The sequence below is a fragment of the Lupinus angustifolius genome, chromosome LG18, assembly GCF_001865875.1.
Source record: "Lupinus angustifolius cultivar Tanjil chromosome LG18, LupAngTanjil_v1.0, whole genome shotgun sequence".
Taxonomy (NCBI): Eukaryota; Viridiplantae; Streptophyta; class Magnoliopsida; order Fabales; family Fabaceae; genus Lupinus; species Lupinus angustifolius.
Window position 1 is genome coordinate 6,946,343 of NC_032026.1, and position 15,743 is coordinate 6,962,085.

General features: G+C 36.7%; 1 protein-coding gene across 1 annotated transcript; it reads right to left on the minus strand.

Moving 5' to 3' along the window:
• Positions 4,050 to 15,517, minus strand: LOC109332120. The gene is made up of 5 exons (XM_019566954.1): positions 15,234 to 15,517; positions 14,637 to 14,698; positions 5,674 to 5,764; positions 5,106 to 5,205; positions 4,050 to 4,976 (listed from the first exon to the last, which is right to left on the minus strand). The coding sequence occupies exons 1-5, from the start codon at positions 15,458 to 15,460 to the stop codon at positions 4,287 to 4,289; spliced, it is 1,170 nt and encodes a 389-aa protein (XP_019422499.1). The 5' UTR covers positions 15,461 to 15,517; the 3' UTR covers positions 4,050 to 4,286.

The window sequence follows — 15,743 nt, forward strand, 5'->3', positions numbered from 1 at the left end:
GTTTGAATGATTATTATGGGAATGATATGTATGTGATAATTATTAAATTCAAGGTTTAAAAACATGTGATATAAATGAGAAATATTTTCCTTGAGAAAAGTAATTAAAATGATATTCAGGTTCTTCTCGCTTGAGCAAGAGAGCTCTCGCTTGAGTAAGAAGTGTATAGAGAAAACGAGTGTTTTAGCTCGGGGCAAGACAGCTCTCGCTTAAGCCACAAATGCCTCAAAAATGGATGTGTCCTCGCTTGAGCAAGAGAGCTCTCGCTTGAGTAAGAAGTGTATAGAGAAAACGAGTGTTTTAGCTCGGGGCAAGACAGCTCTCGCTTAAGCCACAAATGCCTCAAAAATGGATGTGTCCTCGCTTGAGCAAGAGGGCTCCATATAGACTTGACTTCTTTTTAAGTCATCTGAACGATAACTCTCATATATACGAGAGCCTAATGGAATGTTTGCCATCAAGAAGTTGTAAAGGTAAATAACTATATGAAATTCTTGAAAGTATTAAAAGTAGGGAATTGCTTTGTTAAAGGCGAGGGTCAGAGGGCCCGTTTTTGGCGCCCAAGCGACCGTATTTCGCCCGGGCACGGACCAGACAAGTATGTTGACCAATTTTTGATGGATTTGTCACTTGGGCGACAGTCCCTCGCTTGGGCGAGAATCAGTAAGAGAATTGAGTCAGTTTTGATGAGTTCATCGCTTAAGCGACAGTTTCTCGCTTGAGCGAGAGACATACAATATTTTTGACTGATTCTGATTGTTGGATTGCTTAGGTAATAGCCCTAGCTTGGGTGTGAAGTGTATTTACACTTGGGAAAGACCATGTCTTAGATGATTGAGTCTGGTGCCCAAAATTGACAAACTTATATAAGTACCTTTATTCTTGCACCTATTTAGGGCAAGGTTACCGACTGTGATGTCGTGATTAGGGCAATGCCCAAAAAGGATTACATGATACCATGCAGCAAGGTTGTCTGACCGTAAGAGGCTTGGCCATGTGGTCATCTAGGATATTCAGTGATGGTTCGTAGTGGTAAGGATGTTATTCCTCTTTTACGTGATGACATAAGATCGGGTACCACATGAAGCATTCCTTTGGGAGATGTCTTAGGCTGGGCCGATCATATAAAGTAATGATTAAAAGATGTAATCGGCTAACCTCGGTTAGTGTGCATACTCATTATGGATAATGAAGTAGTGGAGTGGAAATTTATGGGAGACGGACGAGCCCCGAGATGTTGAGAGGGACGGCGTTGATGGCGGTGATTCGTCAAAAGTCTTGAGGGTGAGTCTAGGTGAGACGAGTCCCTTGTATTCCTGGATGAGGTATTCTGTTGGATTGGACAGTTCTCACAGTGCAAACTAGACGATCTCTAACAACCCCTCTTTGCAATCAGGATCAATGAGAGGGATGCCCAGAAAGTGTTTGATACGACACCGTCCTGAAATGGACAGTTCTTCAGAACAGATCGATCATATATCCTTGCGAGAAATAATTTTGGTGTGTTCAAATCGGCTTGTTATGAGACATGTACTCTTAGTTATTTCCGAATAGTATATTGGGAGGATGTTGGTGAAAGGATGGATGAAACAAGCATAACATTCATACATTGAGATTGTGGACTTTGAACCTAATAATCTGAGATTATAACATCATTCATCATTATGCATTTTTATATGTGATGAATATATTGTGTTTATTATGCGTATCTGTCTGGATGTGATATTCCGTGTAATTCCATGCCATCAATGAGTAATATTCATTAGATGTCTTACTCCCTCTTCTTTCTATTTGTCTTCTATTCGCGTTTATTCAGATGGATCGTTCTACCAGGATTCAGAGTTACCGTTTCTTGATGTCCTAGAAGGGGGCATGGAGGATTGAGGGAGACCGTTATACCTACACAAGCCCTTGTACCTTAGGGTACTTGTGTATGGTATTTATTTTCGGAGTAATTTTATTTGGGCGACGATTAGGATTCTGCCTTGTACTTTTTACCAACATTTCATGATATTCTAATGAAGTATTATTCAAAGTTATATTGAGTTATATTTTTATTACCTTTAGGTGTTTTTTATTTTCCGCATTGTATGTTACTTATAGTGATGTTCTGAAAATGAAACGAATATAAGGAAATAAATTTTATATGGCATCATTATTTGAAGAAAAAAATAGCCATTTTCTAGCGATATTGTTTTTGAGTTATTTTCGGGGCGTTACAAATTGAATAGATGTTATTACAAATTTTAACCATATTTATTTTGTATTTTAATGCATTTGCTACTAGAAATAGTTGCAAGAAATTATGTGTGCGTGAGAAAGGGAGGAGGGAGATGCTAAAATGAAAAGCAAAATACTCCAACCTCCCTTGCAGATTGTTGATTGTGTTAGTTTAATATAGAACCACTAACATAAGCAATGGGTTGAAGGCCATAAGAATAGTTGGATAATCCAAAATTTCCATACATACTAATTCTTTTAGAAACATGACCAATGGGGTAAAATGCAACCATCCAAAATACACTAAGGGTGGGTGGTGGATGGAGGTAAGACCTTTGTAACATATTTTTTCCACATTTCAGTCACTCATTTTACTATTTGTCAACAATTTGTCTAACTTCCTTATAGTTCTCATATTTAATTTTTCAGGAACTCACATGTGAAACTTTTTTACTATTTTTTCTATCTTTAGTCACTCCTTTTATTAGTTACCACAAGTTAACATTTTGTCTATCTTACTCACAACTTCTCCATGTTTAATTTTTCGTAGTTTAATTTTTCACGAACTTACGGGTAAAAAATTTCTATCATTTTTCTCTCTTTAGTTACTCATTTTATCTTTTATCATGTTAACATTTTATCTACCTTCCTCACAAATTCTTCAAGTTTTTCATGCCCCGATTTTTGGCTACATGATATATTGGGAGTCGCCACTACGTCTCTCACAAAATAGTCTTTTAACAAGAGTTTAGGATTCAGAAATCGATTACAGATCAGGGAAGATATTAACATATTGTTCATCCCTAATAAAACAATACCCTCATTAATCACGTAGCGATAGAAAATCAAGATTACGTAGTTCTGAATTGCCTACTTAGCCTCCAAGTGGGTGCCCACTGTAGAAATAGTATCTTCAATATTTTCAATCTGTTTTGACTTATTAGTAGTAACTTTAGCAGAGTAATTGTGAACTAAGAGGCATGTAGGAGAATAAAGCAAGAAAGAGAATGACTTAGAGATTAAGAAATATACCTACATATTAAAAACTCATAACAGAAATAAAGATAGAATTCTCCTGTCCACATTGCCCACATATAGGATTCTTTAGTCACAAGAACCAACAAGCCATTTGAACTGAAGTGCCTTTGTTTAAAGATAAATACATCATGGAAGATCAAGTACAAACTAGGATTTGCTTCTAATATGCTGATGCACATAGACGATTGTAATAAGTAACTAGTGACTATAATTAGGTACATGTATATGTTGTTTCAGTGTATTACCACTTGTAGTCATTCATAAGATCAAAGAATTTCCACTTTTTTTGTAGGTGACCCAAATTAATAAAAATACTGAAAATAGTACAAGGTAAGATTACAAAAGCACATTTTCTGTTCCAAAAAATGTTATTTCATGTGCCATTTTTTCTGATTGGTTAAAAAAATATTTTATTATTAAATTTTAAACTTAAATATATTTTTTCCAATCAATTAGAGGTAATGACACACTTTGTTAAACAGCAGCATGTACTAAATGGTTTTTTCACTCCAAAGATGGTGAATTGAGCAGCAGAGTGTGAAGATACCAAAAGACAAGATGAAGTTAACTGTAATATAGTGAAAACTATATAATTATGAGGTGATACAGTTATAAATTTGTCTAGAACGTACACTTTCCAACAAAGCATGCCACAAAAACAGTTAATAGTTCATTATCGTTAACCAATAGCATACCTAAAAAAATATTAATAGCAAGGATCCCAAGTTACTCGACTTAGTTGACAAGGATAACACATGCATTGCAATGTAACAATTCTAGTATTATATATAAACAGGATTTTGCAAAACAAATGAGGCAGCTGCATTGTAGCATTGTATTTTGATGCATTAAAACTGAGTATTGCAAAATTCAGCTAAGATTATCTGATAATAATTTGAACATTCCAACTCATTCTGGCTTACATTTTGACTACATATTCCTAATTAGATAGCATTTGCAGAGAACAATACAACATTTAGATATCTATTTCTCTCCAGACTAAATCAATTTTTTTAAGAAGTCTAGCATCATAGCTCCTGTACATGCTCAAGGGATGTAAAATGTTTGTCTATGGTGTTAAGGGTTTCTTGATCAACTTCAGTGGTCCCAACTAATTTTGGCAAAGAATAATCTGTTTCTTTTGCAGGTGCAGCATCACTTTCAACAGTTTGATTCTCATGTGTTACATTGTCTAGTTCCATCATGTTAGTGTCAGAGCCTTTCTCAGCATTATTGAAGAGTTGGAATTTCATCTCCAAGCATGACTTCAAATCCTCCTCAGTTCGGGCTTTATTAATTTTATCAATAAGATCACTTACAGATGATAACATTTCTGTCCTTTTTCCCCTTTTTAAAGCTTTATCAGCTTCTTCATCAATTGGTTCATTGATGCCACCACCTACAGCACACTTCTGAAGCGTGTTCAATCCCCCATCTACAATTTGTTGTATTCTCATTCTCATAGCATCACTTCTCGTCGAGTTTGATCTTAGTTGCAATTTCAAGCCAGGGATAGTTGTCTCATTGTTCTCCGCCGAAGTAGGATTACATTCTGATGCAGAAGACACACTGTCGTCCACAGAGTTCACAGATAATACTTCCTCCAGTAACTCTACATTCTGCATGTATCTGTCAAAAGCTTCATTTTCCAGTTCAATATTTTGCTCCTTGTATTCCTTTAACTTGGAAAATCTCCATTCGTTAATAGCTGCAGCATCCTGCAATCATTTACAATGCTATTACTTCCACACAACACACAGCTCGCCAGAACAAGTCATACTTACCAACCTTTTTTGGGAGGGACTGAACTTAACCAAGCATATTTAGTATTATGTGTCAGTGTATACCTTCCGGGTTAGTGGCCTCTTTGAACGAACTGAAATATTCAAATTATTGAACTGAGCAAAACTATTGGAAAGTTGTCGGAGAGATGCAACTCTACCTGCACTTTTGAAATTAGAAAAAAAAAACACCCTCTGTTCAGTGGCAAAAGAATCTAAAAGATGCTTTAAATGTTTTTTGTATAGTTGAATCTTTTAAGTCATTAAAAAGGAAATAACTAGAGGAACAAATTGGAAGTTCAAGAAATACAGCATTAATATAATAGAAGTGAAAAGGAAGGCATGCTTTGATGAACTCTAACGCCAGCAACCTCTAGCAATTAAATTTGAGTCATATAACTTGGTTTTGATACTTAGGCACATTATTGAGCAATTAATAGATAGATTCATGTGAGGGGGAAATGGCAAATATAAGCAAACCACAAGCACTCCACTCCAGGGTCCACCAAGGGGTTCAAAACACAAATTAGAATGTTATTTCACAGAAAAGAAAAATTTGCCAGACATGTTTGACAATATAAAAAAACAAAAACAGAGACAAACCAAATTCGACGTGTGGATACTCAAAACTTACGTTGTTTGAAATGGTTCAGGGGATTGCTGGTCAAGTGGAGCAGCACCAGAAGATGGTATCTTGTCAGGAAGAGTGGAACTCGCTTTTAACACTGCATTGTCCATTAGACATGGAAAAGAGGGCATGAAGGATGAAAAGCTGTTAGGGTATATATATTTATGGCGAATTTTAAGAAAAATAACAGAATGTATACAGATACTTTAAATCATTGCAACAGATTCACGGGACAATTGCATCTATTTTTTAACATTCTCGTATTTTGCCTTGTCAATAAGTTTAACAGAGTTGTATGTATGAAGCTACTGGTCACAAGTACTAGAAGTACAATACACTATATAAATTAAAAAGTATATATCTCATTACTACTTTAGATAAATTACAACTAACCAAGTTTTAAAACCTAAGCTAAGCATGTTAGAATGACCTCGTCCGATAAGAGGTCATATCATGGTATTACCCAATAACCTCTTCAGTAAAAAAACAAATCTACACCAACTGGACACTAGAGATGGTTATGCCTGTTTTCCTTTCATAAACAATACCCTTTTTAAATTGTTTATTTCAACATCAGGAACTATTTCATTTTGATTTTAATCATATATATTTTTCCTCACCAAAGAAATAACCTCTATGAATACAAAAAGAAAATATAAATCTTTTAACTGCCATCAGGTTAAGGTGCTTTGTTTCCCAAATACTCATTTGTTTTATGTTTACCAATAGGAACCAATGTAGTTAATCTTGGATAGTTGTGCAAAGTGGTCAATCCCAAAAATGCTATCATGGATCAGCTGCTTCAAGAAGATAACAGATAAAACGCATATATAACATAAATGAGCTTAAAATTTAAGACAATTTTAAACATGATATCCAAAACAAAAAACTTCATGACACAGTCATCATTAATCTAAGGCATAAATGATAACAATAAGTTGATAACAACAAGAAGCATAAGGGCATACATAAAGCAAAACAGGCACTGAAAAGAAGGATAAACAGATGCTGAAGCAGCAGGGAGGGAAAGTCAGGAAATTAGGGTTGCTAATGGATAGGTTGGGTAGATTTAGGGCTGAACCATATTAGCAAATAGAATTAGATAAGCTAGTTGTTTAATGTTTAGTACTAGCTTGCCTACGTGTACAATACTCTATAAATAGAGTTGATGCTCTATTCTTTTGTAATTCAAGTTTCATTTTAATAAAATCAGATTCATTCTCTTTCCTTTTTCTCTCTCCTTCTCTCTCTTTCTATCAAGCAGTTACCAACAGTTATTAGCAGTTACCTTTGCCTAGGTTATCACTTTTACATGGTATCATGCCAGTTATGGCTAGCACCTCAGATCCTGGTTCCAATGGTGATTCTCCTTCTCCTGCTGCGCCATTTCATTCTTCTCCAGCTGCTTCTCCTTTGCAAGCTTCTCCTCCCATTCTTAACCTTCCATTACCATCTACAAAACTCACTGAGAAAAATTTTCTTCTGTAGAGCCAATTTGTCTTAGTTGTTTTGAAGTCTAATCACGCTGAAAGATTCATTGATGAAGTTGAGATTCCTGCACGTTTTCTTTCTGTTGATTGTGCTCATCATCGTGTGAATCCAACGTTTCAGAGCTGGGAGGAACAGGATCAAATGATCCTTTCCTGGATTCTGAACTCTTTATCTGAGGAATTACAACCTCGTGTAGTTGGATGTGCTACTTCGAGACAGCTTTGGCTTGAAAGCATTGATTATTGTCAAGCACAAACCAAAGCCAAGGCACGACAACTCAGATCTCAGTTACGTTCCATTACGAAGGGTTCTAGTAATGTTTCTGAGTATTTTACAAAGATTAAAGGTCTTGTTGATTCTCTTATTTCCATTGGTTCTCCAATCTCTCACGCTGAGTATGTAGATTTTATTTTGGATGGATTAGGTGAAGATTTTCAGCCTATTATCACTTATGTTGAGAGTCAAAAATAAGTTACCTAGTATCAATGCTCTTCAGTCTTTTCTTCTCACCTTTGAGACTCGTTTGGAGCGTAATAAAAATCGTTTTATCTCAGATGCGTTATCCGTGAATGTTGTTGCTTCTTCACCTATGCATTCCTCTGATTCTATCTCTTCTAGAAGACCTGTTGGACCTTCTTCATATTTTCACCCTAGACCTGATGGATTCAGAGGTGGTTTTCGTGGTTCTGGAGGTTCTGCTAATTTTCGTGGTGGTTTCAGAGGTGGTTTTTGTGGTTTTAGTGGTTTCAGAGACTCACATGGTGGTGGTGGTGGTAGGTTTTCCTCCAAGAGCAGTTATTTTTGCATCTATTGCAACATGTATGGACATGACTTGTCCTTCTGTTACTATGCACCTCCTCAGTTTGGTGCACAATATTCTAATGCGTATGATGCTTCTTCTCTCTTTGGTCCTACATCTTTCAACTCTGGATTGCCACGACATCATCTGAAATCCTCTGCACATTTTCACCCTAACCAATCTTGTATGCCTCCTTGTATGGATCCCTACTTTCCCTCAAATCCATACTCTCCTTATTCTCTCACACAACCCTTATCCACTGCTGCTCCTGGTCACCCACAACCTACTGCTTCAGTGAATCCTCATGCTATGACTGTTGTTTCAATAGAAGTACCACCTGCCAAGGCATCTAAATCCTGTTTGGTATCCTGATTCAGGTGCTACACATCATCTAACTGCAAATCCATCCCTCATTCAGGAGCCTACTGAGAAGTTCTCATCTAAGCAGATTTACATGGGTAATGGTGTTGGGATCCTCATTAAAGTATATGGTTCCTCTCAATTTTATTCTACTAGTTGTCCTAACACTGTTATTTCCCTTAACACTATACTTTTTGTTCCATCTATTACCAAAAATCTTTTAAGTGTCTCTCAATTCTCTAAAGATAACAAGTGTTATTTTGAATTCTACTCTAATCATTGTCTTGTTAAATGTCAGGGTAATAATCGAGTGCTACTTCGAGAGACTCTTACCTCCGAAGGGTTGTATGCTATCTCTGGTCTACACTTGTTGTTTTCTGCTCAGCACTCTGGTGCAAGTAATTTCAGCAGTGTTAATAATGTGGTTCAGTTTGTGCCTTGACAAAAGTTGGTTCAGTTTGTGCTAAAAATGCTCTAGGAACTCTGGGAATGAATGACTTGTCAATACCAGATTTGGAACAAGTTTGCATTTGGTGACTAGATCTAGGAACAACAATAGGTAGTTGGACAGGGGAAGACTCTATTGTAATGGATGGTGATGGTTATAAATGTAGGTCTGAGGATGAGGAGGATAATCTTTGAGTGTTAAGTATTGGGGAACATTCAGTAAGAGGCCCAGGAGATGGTGCAAGAACAGAGGAAGGTGAGGTTGTAGTAGTAGCAATGTCATTAAGGTGGAAGGTATTTTGTGGAGAGTGATGGTGATTGTAGTTGGAGATGACTTGGGACAAGGTGGAGAGGGAACAACTGGTGCATAAGGAAAACTGTGCTCATTGAATATCACATCTTTAGAGATATAGATTTTGCCATCTTGTGTCATACATTTATATCCTTTGTGTTGGATTGAGTAACCAAGGAATATGCATTCAGTAGACCTGAATTCTAATTTGTGATTTTTGTAAGGTCTTAATAGAGGGAAGCAAGCACATCCAAACACTTTTAGATAGGTGTAATCTGGTGGAACTCCATATAAAAGTAAGTGAGGAGAAGACTGATTGAGTGTAAGTGATGGTAACCTGTTAATGAGATAAACTGTGGTGGTGAATGCATACTTCCAGTAGGTCAAAGGTAGAGAAGCATGAGACAGTAAGGCTAGGCCAGTTTCAACTATGTGCCTATGTTTTCTCTCAACAGTCCCTTGTTGATGATGAGTGTGAGGACATGACACTTTATGAATTATACCTAAGGTATTGAGAAATTCTGTAAATGGTCTAAACTCTCCCCCAATCACTTTGAATGGCCTTGATATTTTGGTGAAATTGATTTTGAACCAAGTTTAGAAAATGTTTAAACAAATGTAATGTATCTGACTTTTTCTTTAAAAGATAGATCCAAGTGCGTTTGGTGTGAGCATCAACAATTGACAAATATTATCTAAAACTTGTTTCTGAGTGGATAGGTGCAGGTCCCCATAGGTCTAAGTATAGTAGATCAAAAGGTTTAGTATAAATAGAAGTAGATGTAGGAGAGTGAAGTCTATGAGCCTTGGCACAACAACATGTTGAAGAGAAATCCAGACTAGTTTTATTACAATGTGAGATATTACATTGTTGAAGGACACTTTTTACAGCAGCCTCATGGGCATGTCCTAATCTATAGTGCCAAAGTAAGTATGAGGTCAAATTCTTAGAACTAGAAGAAACAATGTTATTGGCATACAAAGACAGCCTCGGATTGGCATTACGTGTAAAGAAGTGGGTGACAAAAGATTTTAGAAAGCATAGAGCCCCTCTGCAGTGAGAGAACCCTGAAGGAGTACCTGTTTAGTAGCTTGAGATTTGACAAAACAATGGTTAGGGTGAAATTCAAAAAAGCATCGATTATCCCTAGCAAACTGAGACACACTCATGAGATTTTTTGTAATTGTAGGCACAAGAAGCAAGTTATGTAATGACATAGACACTTTAGAATTAAAGGGAGACTGAAAATATGCATGTCCACAACTTGTAATAGTAGCTTTGTTGCCATTATCCATATAAATGTGATCTGAGGCAAACTGTTCAGTTGGTTCTACTAGAAAAGATGGATCTGCAGTGAGGTGATTTGTTGCACCTGAGTCAGGATACCATAAGGATGGCTTGTTGGAATCTTAATCAGTATGTGTGATATTCATAGCATAGGGAGATGGATGAGCATAAGATGAGTCAGATCTAGTAGTTCTTCTAGGTGCATGTTGATGATGAACAGGCCTTGAGTGAATGTAGGAAGGAAAAAGAGCTCTTGGTCTAGTGTGAGGAGAAGGCAGATGATAACCAGTTGTGGGAGAAGTTGTATAGTTCATGTGAGAATTGTAAGGATGTGAATAGCCATCAGCATAGTTATGATTATATGAGTGAGGCATGGTATAGGCAGGGTCATATGGTGCATAGTAGCACCAAGCCACATCATGACCATATTTTTTGCAGTAATCACAGAAGTAATTTGAGAGTCTGCTTGAGGATCTTCCACCACGATTTCCACGTTTATGAAAACGTCCTCCACCACGAGAACCATTATGAATTTGTCCAGAATAACCATTCATATGGTGTGCTGAAGGGAAGCTTGGATGATAAGATGGATGAGAAGGTGGAAGTGGTACACTGTGTGTAACAGAAATTGGTGAAGGTGGTTCAATAGCAACCACATATGCGATGATTAGTGCGATCCTCAGTGAGGAATTGCGGTGGAAATTCTGGATTCAGTAACCTAAGAACGCGATTTGATTTAAGAACAGCTATCATGAACTAACTCCATGTGAGGTAGTTCTTTTCTGTGAGTTTTGTATTAGGAATTGGAAGAGAAAGATGAGGAACTACGGCTTGAACTGGTGCAGCGGTGGAAGAATTTGGTGGAGATTCAATGGAAGGAGGAGGATCAGTGGCGGCGTTGGCCATAAAAGCTCTTGATACCATGTAAGAAAAGTAAACTGAAGAAGAAGAGGAGAAAAGAATTGTGAAACTGATTCAGTTTATTGAATTCTATTTTTTTTTATTTGATTACACTTAGCAAACTTCTATTTATAGAAGTGATTACAAGTCATGTGGCAATTACATAATTGTAACTACCATCCTTCTAGAAGCACCTAGTCTAACAAACTAGAATGCTTAGATAAACTAAAACTTCAACAGAAAACTACTTCAATTTTGATTAGCAGAACTGATTACAAATAGCAACTAATATCATCAATTATTCTAATACCCTCTGTCGACCTGCCTGGATCATCTCCAATAATTCCTAATCCTTCTATTCCTCAGTCTCCTGTAGGAACAGAATTTGTGTCCAATTCTCCTAATTCTCAATTCTCTGTTCCTAACTCTAGTCTTGTCTCTGTTTCCTCTTTTGACACCAACACCAGTCCAAATTCTATTCCTACATCTAGTTTTGTTCATCCTATGCAAACTAGATCCAAATCTGGAATTTCTAAACAAATTTTTCCTAGAGTTCCTAGAGCTTTTCTCACTCACATTGAGCCTTCTAGTGCTAAGATAGCCCTTACTGTTCTTGTGTGGAAAGATGTTATGCAGGAGGAATATGATGCTTTAATGAGGTTAGGAACCTGGTCTTTGGCTACTTTACCTCCTGGAAAGCATGTTATTGGATGTAAGTGGGTTTTTGGAGTCAAGCAAAATCTTGATGGATCTATTAATAGATACAAAGCTAGGCTTGTGGCAAAGGGGTTCCATCAAAAACTTGGAGTTGACTATAATGAAACCTTTAGTCCTATTGTTAAGCCTATTACCATCAGAGTACTATTGACTTTGGCTCTTACCTATTAGTGGCCTATTGAATAGTTAGATATTAACAATGATTTTCTCAATGGTCAGTTAACTGAGGAGGTTTACATGCAGCAACCTTTGGGTTTTCAGCACTCAAACAAGAGTCTTGTGTGCAGGCTTCACAAAGCTATCTATGGGCTTAAACAAGCCCCAGGATACTGGTTTGAAAAGTTAAAACACACTTTTTTATCCTTTGGTTTCACTAATAGTAGGTGTGACAACTCTCTTTTCATTCTCAATCAGTCCACCTACAAAGTCTATGTCTTGGTATATGTTGATGACATAATTGTCACAGGCTCTTCTCTGCAAAAAGTTAAGGAAATTATTACTCAACTTAGCTCTACATTTGCTCTTAAGCAATTGGAATCTCTTGATTACTTTCTTGGCATAGAGGTCAAAAGGCTAGGTATTGGATCATTGTTTCTCTCTCAAAGCAAATATATTAGAGATCTTCTTGAGAAAGCTAATATGAGCAATGTTAAACCTACTACTTCACCTATGGTAGCAACTGCTAAACTCACTAAGGAAGGTTCCAACTATATTGAAAATCTCTCCTTATACATATCCGTAGTAGGGGCTCTTCAATATGCAACAATTACAAGACCTGATGTTGCTTATGCTGTTAATAAAGTGTGCCAGTTTCTTTCTAGTCCTTTGGAAGAACATTGGTCTGCTATGAAGAGGATACTTAGGTATGTGCTTGGTACTCAAGATTATGGCATCCTTTTGCAACCTGTTTCTCCTAGTTCTCCTCTACCATTGACTGGTTATTGTGATGCAGATTGGGCTTCTGGTTATGATGATAGAAAATCAACCTCAGGTGCTTGTTTATTCCTAGGTAATAATCCTATAACCTGGTGGTCCAAGAAGCAGACAACCATATTCAGATCTAGCATAGAGGTTGAATATAGAAGTCTTGCTCTTTTGGTTCAAGAATTTCAGTGGCTAAAGTCTTTGTTGACTGAACTCCAATTCAGTTTCTCAACTCCTCTTGTTTTGTGTGACAATTTAAGCACAGTGGCTCTTGCTCACAATCATGTGCTTCATCAAAGGCCTAAGCACATTGAATTGGATCTTTTCTTTGTCAGGGACAAAGTTCAAGACAAAGCTCTTGATGTCAAGCATATTCCAGCAGATTTTCAAACTGCAGATATCCTAACAAAAGCATTGTCTTCTACTAGATTCTGTTTTCTAAGACAAAAACTCAGGGTCTTTGATTTTCATGATGTTCAAAAGCACCCTGGGTTTCAAGGGGGAATATTAGGAAATATAATTAGATAAGCTAGTTGTTTAATGTTTAGTACTAGCTTGCCTATGTGTACAATACTCTATAAATAGAATTGATGCTCTATTCTTTTGTAATTCAAGTTTCATTTTAATAAAATCAGAATCATTCTCTTTCCTTTTTCTCTCTCTTTCTATCAAGCAGTTAGATAGCAGGTATTAGCAGTTACCAATAGTTATTAGCAGTTACCTTTGCCTAGGTTATCACTTTTACAAACCATATTGGATGGGTAAAAATCAAGCCTTTACTCCATTTATAATTTGTTACATGATAAATACGGGCAGCCAAGTGCACGGGATCCATCAGATGGGATCTAGGGACAATAAATGTATGTAATCTTTCTCCCACAAGCAGAGAAGTTATTTCCAAGCTTTGTAATCTTTAAAGATTAAAACAAATTGATATACCCATAACCCATTTAATGAATAACTATCCAATCCATTTTAATTATATTTTAAAGATTGTATGTAATCTCTTCATTTAAAATTACATTATATTTTAAAAACTTGTTTGAGGCACTGCTATGGCCACTATTTGAGCCATGAATCACAACTATAGCAGAGGTCAAAACAAATAATTTGATCTAGGAGTAGTATGCCAACTGCTATGGCCACTATTTGAGCCATGAATCACAAATATAGCGGCCACAGATGCCACGAGACTAAAATACAACATTACAGGAGTGCTAAAGCTGGCAGAGAGACATTAGGCAACACTGCTCCATTGCAACAGCACGACTATTTCACACGATTGACTACTCTGCTAGGAACTGATTTTGGAAACTATTTTCTGATAGCACAACCTAAACATGGGGATCCCTAATTTTTCTGAAATAATTGAATTGGCGTAGTCCATGTTAACATGAAATTTCTTCCTCTAAGTTGTCGATTGCTAAATTGATAGGTGGGCTGGTTGAAGCTACAAATAAAAACAATGTTTAAGCTCGGATATTTGATAAAAGTATTGATCCTTAGCCTAATATATGCATTTCTTATTAAGTGCCTAACGAGAATAAACTAAGGCTCAAAGCTGTGGCTAGTTATTGGAATTACATTGAAGATTCGGCACTTTAGCATGAAATCAACAAAGACAACATAAAAAGCATGCAATTGTTACCAACTACATTTTATTCACTCCATGTCAGAATTGAACCACAACTTTAACAACATAATAATAAAAAAATGAGTGTTTTATTCATAAAAAAGAAGGATTGACGCACCATGAATATGACAAGGGTTTTGATTTCTAGAACAGCAACTCTTGCAGCATTCATATGGACACCTGCAAGAATCATATTATAATATATAATTGAATAAAAATGGCAGTCAACTACTGGGGTCATGAGAGTGTGTATAAACGCAGCCTTAGCCAACAAACAGATAAACTATTTCCAAGATTTGAACTAGCTCTTAATCACTATGCTCTATGGCTCACCGTCGTATAATATATAATTGAGTAACAAAAAGTGCAGGTTCGTGCACTAGGCTCCACCTAGTAGAGTATGAAGAGTGTAAATGTATGTGTAAGTAGAGAGACTATTTTCAGGAATTGAACTCGTAAATGTTTTTTTCTGTATAACTAAGCAAATCCCCTCACCCTTGGTTAAGTAATTTATCCATTTCAGTTCTCGGGATGCATGGCAACCCCTCCTCCCAACAGTGTCGCTCTCAGGAATGAAACATTTGAGCTTTTGGTCTACTTGAGGGGACCTGGGGGCCTTAAACTACTACATGACAGCCTTGTTGGTATTTGAAGTCATGAAATTGAATAAATGGAATGAATTAGAACAGAAAACGGAGAAAGAAAGTTGAGAAACCTAGAACGAGCAACATTGCCACACTGAATGCATTTGGGCTTGTTCTGGCCGCGTGAAGATTTGGATGGTGTGTCCGTACGATTTAATGTGGATGTTAGGGTTCCTCCTATCTTCGCTGATACTGCTGGAGAAGAAGGAGGAAGAGTAGCGGTGGCATTGCTGATGTTGACGATGGAAGCGGCGGTGGTGGTGGTGGTGGGTGGTGCAGGTGAAGAATTCGCCATCATACTATGACTCAGTTTCAGAATCCAAAACTAAAGGGAATGGGAACATGAAGAAGATTATCATTAATGGCTCCACTTAACTTAAGGGGCCTCATAGGCTTTCACGCTATTGGGCTTTGTCAATCCATTACTTGTAACTTTCTTATGAAAAATAATATTTTTCTATTAAAAAATTTATGGATGTAAAAGTTAACGAAGATTGGAAATGGAATAAAATAAGATTGTTTGATTTTGTTTAATTCCTATTTTTTTTACGTACAAAAAAATCATAATAAATTAGGAATGA

What these genes read in the sequence shown, in the direction of transcription:
- LOC109332120 (XM_019566954.1), bottom strand. Translation starts at nt 15,460, where the DNA reads ATGATGGCGAATTCTTCACCTGCACCACCCACCACCACCACCACCGCC. An exon ending in CCTGAACCATTTCAAACAAC is followed by an intron (nt 5,206 to 5,673) that starts GTAAGTTTTGAG and finishes TAATTTCAAAAG; the next exon opens with TGCAGGTAGAGTTGCATCTC. An exon ending in AGAGGCCACTAACCCGGAAG is followed by an intron (nt 4,977 to 5,105) that starts GTATACACTGAC and finishes AAATGATTGCAG; the next exon opens with GATGCTGCAGCTATTAACGA.